The 6,301-nt window shown below is 44.2% G+C and overlaps 1 protein-coding gene across 1 annotated transcript; it reads right to left on the bottom strand.

The window, feature by feature from the left end:
- Positions 1-4,223: 4,223 nt before the first annotated feature.
- Positions 4,224-4,871, bottom strand: LOC116887933 (ferritin heavy chain-like). Its single transcript, XM_032889396.1, has one exon. It carries the CDS (start codon positions 4,869-4,871, stop codon positions 4,224-4,226), a length of 648 nt encoding a protein of 215 aa, XP_032745287.1.
- Between the last annotated feature and the right edge of the window lie 1,430 nt (positions 4,872-6,301).

Raw genomic sequence — 6,301 nt, 5'->3', positions numbered from 1 at the left:
TGCATTCTTGCTGGCGAGACGATAGCGCGGGACAATAAACTGAAATGGAAGTATGCAGCCAAACGGAAATGTGAACCCAGGTAGTGTGGTGTGAGAAGTCACAGTACAACAGTTTATCACAAAAACAGCAAAGAAGAAGATTCTTCAGCAAAGTCAAAGTGTGAAACAATAAGGGACCAGATGCTCAGTATCTGCTTCCTTTTTTTATTTATTACATTACGTTTAAATTATATATATGTATATGGATGTCATTGCTCCAACTCCTTCAACACCCTCCACTCCCTGTCAACTCCATGGCTACCTCTTCTGTAATTATCATTGTTTTACACACACACACACACACACGCACGCATGCATGCACGCACACACATGCACACACACACACACACACACACACACACACACACACACTCACACAAATGTAATTTCAACCTGATAAGACAGTTTAGTGTTTGCTTGTATGCATTTGGAGGAAGCAGGCATCCTAGGATTGAATAATCAGTTAAGAGTCTCATCCTGAGGCAAACTGATTCTCCCTCTCTGGCAGGTGTCAATCACTTATCATAAGGCAAATTCCTAAGAGATTTCCCCAATCCCTGTTGACCTGTCAGCTGATGGAGAAAAGTGCGTGCTTCCTTAAATGAAGTGGAGATCAGTGGTGGACCTGGGTTTCAAGAGGGAATATCAAAGACAAACTCAGAGGTCCCAGAGAGAGACAGTAAGAAAGCTAAGGAAGACTGAGGAGGGATCTAGACAAGGCATTTCCATCTCCTAGGAACAGAAAAAAGAGAGACATGGTCATAATTCTCATAAAATGTCAAAGTGTTAGAGGAAAAGAGGAGATAATTGGGGTGCAGCTGAATGTGCTGTGATTTTTACAAAGCTCAAAGGAACCTTCCACGTTTAAGAACATGGAAGTGATGCGGGTGCCTTAGAGACTTGATTTTCATATTTGTACCCCATCTGTGACACAAAAGAAAGACAATGTCTCAGAGATTTGTTCACAGCCAACATCAAGTTTAGGGTTTTCAGGAGAGGAACTTTTACACAGTCAATTAAGGAATGGCAGGAGGGAGGGAAAGTATTTTAAGGGGAACAGAGAAAATGGGATAGAGTTAACGGTGTAGCATGTCTCTGTGGAAACGTGTTCACTGGGATAAAATTCCATGTACCTATTCTCATGGAGCCGGAGCCACCGAGAAATACTTCCCCCATATGAAAGAAGCCAGATGTCATCCTGAGCCTGACAGCAACAACAGACGTGCGGTAATGCTAAAAGCTAATGATCAAATTAGAAGAGCAGCCCTCTGAGTGCTCTAATATGTGAATCCTCTTAAGGGCAGCGGCCGTAGACACAGGACTGGGAATCCCAAACATTCTCTCAACAACGTTTTTTAGAAGTTTACCCAGAGTTCACCAATATACCACAGCCATATTTGAAAATCTGACTTGACACCTTGGGAATGGGGACTTGTTGCTTCACCACAGCTACCTCCAACAATTACAGCTTGTATATGTAATGAAAACATCGAGCTTCCTCAGTCCTGCATCCTGGTGCTCCCATCACACGCTCCAGAGCTGATCTCAAGTCAGGTACCCAAACCAAGCCTAGAACCAAGACTCTTCTGCCATCCTTACCTCATTACTACCTGCCTGTGAACGAACCTAAGAGATGTGTTCAAACCTATCGAGAAAATGCTTGACACCAGGCACTTTTCAACCACACTGCAGCTCAACCCGCACTACTTTCCAATCCAGTCTGGATATATTGGGGTGGACCCTCTTCCACACAGGCTCTCACTGTGTAGCCCTGGCTGTCCGGAAACTCTCTCCTATAGACCAGGTTAGCCTTAAAGTCAGAGAGATTCCCTTGCCTCTGCCCACTGGAGACTGGGATTAAAAGCCTGCCCCCACAATCTCCTGGATGCTATCTTTACCCTTGATCCTTAACAATGATGTATGAAGAGATATGTAAAAACGTCTGGGTGCATAGGTACAGTGGTTTCTAATATGGGTCTGCATTAGAGCCAACAGCCTCTGGCTGGCTGCTAGGAACTGCAGGAAAAACCCCCAGTAGCCTGGGACTCTGGGTGGAAAAAGAGGAACAACATGAGTGGAAATCCACAGGAGTGTGGACCAAAGCTTTTGAGAGGGGATCTGTTTACTTTGTAACACTACAAGCAAATGTAAGTTGTTGGGGATAGGTAATTTCTTCTTACAACTGCCAGGTTCTAGTCTGTCACAAAGAGAAATCAGGCAGAGGTCATGGAGGGATGTTGCTTACTGGTTTGACCTGCCCCATACTTTGTTCAGCCAGATTTTTTTCATATGCAAACTTACGCATCTGCCTGTGGGTGGCACTGTTGGCTGGGTCACATCCAGCATTAAACAGGAAAAAGCACCACAAACTTTCTTACAGGCCCAGCTGAGGAAACTGTTTCCTCAACTGAGGTCATTCCATATTCCTGGATGAACCTAGTTTGTGTCAAGTTCACAGAAAATGACCCAGAACAGGAACATTAACTTTTTTATTTCTTCCTGTTGCTGCTGCTGCTGCTGCTGCTGCTGCTGCTGCTGCTGCTGCTGCTGCTGCTGCTGCTGCTGCTGCTGCAGCCTGTGGACATTTATCTTCAGGTGTCTCAGCTTTTAAATTCCAATTCATAACAGGAGAAATGTCAAATCTTTCACATTGGGTCATGGTTGCTTCTTTAGATTATCTGGTCCTTTAGCTCCCAGATTCTGGGGCTGAACACCTCCCATTTTCCTTAGATCTTTAGCCTGAAAATGGCCATCGCAGCAGTCCCCAGCTGCTAACCATATAGGTGAAACCACTAACTTCCCTCGTAAATCGAGTCTCTCAATTCTGTCCTAAGGGACTTCTGACTGCTTACCTATATTCAACATTCCCCCATGTTTCTATATGACTGTGTTATTCAAAGCTGCCTGGGTCACTCAGGGACGATATGTTACCACAAGTATGTATATATATATGGAGACCCCAGGTAATTTCACTCTTAGATGGAGGACACAGATTTACTGGTATCAGGTCACATAAAGGAAAGAAATATTCCAATTGGAAAATGACAGAAATAGAAGCATCATGAAGGGAATATGTGTGTGCCCACTGCTGACATTGTTATGAAAATGCAGGGTAAATCTCACTCAATTCATTCTCTCTGTGCCTGGGCTGTTCTGATTCTTTCTTTCTTTATGTATGTATGTATGTATGTATGTATGTATGTATGTATTTATATATGTATGTATGTATCTGTATGTATGTATTTATGTATGTATGTATGTATGTATCTATCTATCTATCTATCTATTTATCTATCTATCTATCCTCAAGAAACAATAAAACTTGTATCTTCTACTGGGTTAAAAGCGTTCAGTTGATGTGGAGGACTCCTGTGTTCAGTTCTGAGTAGTGGTAGAGAAAAAGTGAGGAATATTTATGCCAGGTTAAGCCTGTCACTGATTAACACCTGAAGTCGAATGTCCTTCCCCCTCTTTCATTTACTCTTTAGTCATACAATCCATCTGGACCCGCGCCTCCCTCCTTCAACTGCTCCCAGTTTTCCCACGTGCACACCTCCCTTCCCGCCACCTCCACTACTTATTTAACCCCTGCCCCACCTCATTTTGTCTACTTAGAACCCACATGCACCGTGTGCTTACACAGTGACTGTGCACATATATCAGGGCTTCAGCACACAGCACACCACACTCCATACCTCACCATCACACACCCCATCCCATATCCTCCCACCACACCCCACACGACCCACCCCATCCCACACCATCACAACCCATCTCACCAGATCCCACCCATTACAACCCTATACAACTCCATCCGACATCATCACATCCCACTACACCCCCATCCAACCTAATCCCACCCTATCACACCCAATACCATCCTATAATGCCCCGTTCTACCTCATTGTTCAATTAAAATGAAATAAATACTTTATTATTTGAAGTAATCATAAGTAAACAAAAATAAAGTCAACACTTTTCTTTGGTGCCAAACTAACTTTATTTGAAATAATGGTCAAAGGTCAAATGGTCAAATGGTCAAATGGTCAAATGGTCAAATGGCAAATGGTCAAATGGTCAAATGGTCAAATGGTCAAAGGGGAAGGACATAGAGCTGGAAGGACAAGATGAGGGTCCAGCCTGGTACCCTGAAGAAGACTTCAGGTCAGGAGCAAAGCTCCAGCTCACTTCTCTTTGGGGTTGTCATCCAGGCTAAGTTTTCCAAAGAGATACTCAGCCATGCCGACTTCTGGAGATCCCATCTGGCGCATGCTGATCAGGAAGCTGCTCATCTTCTTGAGGACTTCAACTTGCCTGCGCAGAAAGTGTGTCTGCAGGAAGCTACACAGATGGCCGTCTTTTTTTCTGGCCGCGAGCTGGTACATGGCCACAAAGCTTTGGTTGAGGTGTAGCTCCAGCTGGAAAGCACGCTCCATAGCTGGGAGGCCGCCGATCCAGTTGTCACGGTCTGGCTTGTAGATGGTGCGGAGAGAGACGCGACCTCCGCGCTGGTTTTGCAGGGCCAGAAATATCTCAGCATTGCGAGTACACTCGTGGGACTTGTTTAGGAAGTAGCGTGAGAAGTTCTCCAGGGCCACGTCTTCACGATCAAAGTAGAAGCACATGGACAGGTAGACGTAGGAGGCGGAGAGCTGCAGCCGGACATGTCTGTTGATAGCAGACTCGCAGTCAGTGTGGAAGTTCTGTCGTACATCAGATGGAGAGACAATAGGTGGCGGTATAAACTCCAAGGCACTGGCTGCTCTGAATCTCTGGAAGTGGGGTGGGCAGCGTTGCCGTTGGTGACGACGAGGCCCTCGCACAAAACCCATGGTGGGCAACGGACCAACGCACTAGCTCGAGCTCCTGGCTGAACTTGGAACAGAACCACACAGAGTTTAGAACGGAAAGCCAGGTCTGTTACAAGTCAGGCGTTAAGATGGGAATTCGGAGTTCTATAGCCACCCCCAGGACTCTACAGTGATAACGTGACTTACATAGTATTTTCAAAAGTTACCAAGGAAGGACAAACACCCAATTTCCTTAAATCAGCTGTGTGAATATTACCTAAATGTGATTTTTATTACTATGCTGCTCTTCATGATTCCGGAAGTTGTATTTAATAGCTAATATTTTCTTGAGGACAGCGCTCCTCCAGACTTCGTGGGCATACAATGACAGCCTTCAGTGAGGAGGCACACGTTGGGTCAGGGTCCGAGGCTGCTTGCTGTGCCATCTGTGATTCCTTGCACTGCCTGGCTGACGTTGCTCTACCTGACTTCTTTGGACATTTGAACTTTGCAAAAGTGTTGTTCAGGATTCAGGAACCTTCTGGATTTCTTGCATTACATGGTTGTCCCCGAGAGGAGGTGCATTTGTGAATCAAAACTATCTTTGGTTACCTCATGAAGGTAATTATTCTGTAGGTTGGGCCCAGAGTACTCTTCCAGGTGGGAGAAGGCTACTCTGTGACCCTTTGGTAGAGCAGTTCTCCAGCTGCATAAAACTGTGCTATACTCTGGTTTTTCTTCCGATTCCCAATCATTACACTGTGGCTTCGGGTAGGTAACGGGCCTCAGACCACAGCAATTTATTACCCACCCCACAGGGATGAAAATCATTACATGACTATGGGAAGCTAGGTTGGGATGGGACTGCTACAGAGGGATGGAAAAGGTCACTGCAAACATAAGGAGGACAAATGTTTGTGTTTGGGGATTACAGACACTTATGAATCTCATGGACAATTCAGGAATCATGGACATTGTTGGATTTTATTGACACTGTCTGATAATTTCTTTAAGTATATGCACTTTCTACTGAGCTATTTTCATTTTCTGAATTATTCAGTCTAACAACATATTCTATTGTATTTTTTAAAAACTCTCTCAGCATTTTCTGCTTCTCTAAATTTCAAGTCTGTGTGTGTGTGTGTGTGTGTGTGTGTGTGTGTATAGTGGTATGTTTTGTGGGAATGAGTCTAACTACCATGTCTCCAATGTCCTTTGAAAATTCTCATGTAAATTCAAAGATTTTTTTTTTGGCCAAATTTACATGGCACTTATCACTTGTCACCTTTGTTCAAAAAAACCATTAGACTGTTATGTGTTTATCAGGGAGAAAAGAATACTAAAAAAGAAAATGACAGAATTGGTCACCCTCAACAGAGATATATGTAGGGAATATTCAGACACATGTTTTACTTTTGAGAATTTTATGTGTGAGCTGGGTATTACACCATATCTCCTCTAACCCTCACCCT

The sequence above is a fragment of the Rattus rattus genome, chromosome X (assembly GCF_011064425.1).
Source record: "Rattus rattus isolate New Zealand chromosome X, Rrattus_CSIRO_v1, whole genome shotgun sequence".
Taxonomy (NCBI): Eukaryota; Metazoa; Chordata; class Mammalia; order Rodentia; family Muridae; genus Rattus; species Rattus rattus.
This window is presented reverse-complemented; position numbering and strand designations above follow the sequence as displayed.

Excerpts from the sequence above, each read along its gene's own strand:
- LOC116887933 (XM_032889396.1), bottom strand. The coding sequence starts at position 4,871 with ATGGGTTTTGTGCGAGGGCCTCGTCGTCACCAACGGCAACGCTGCCCA.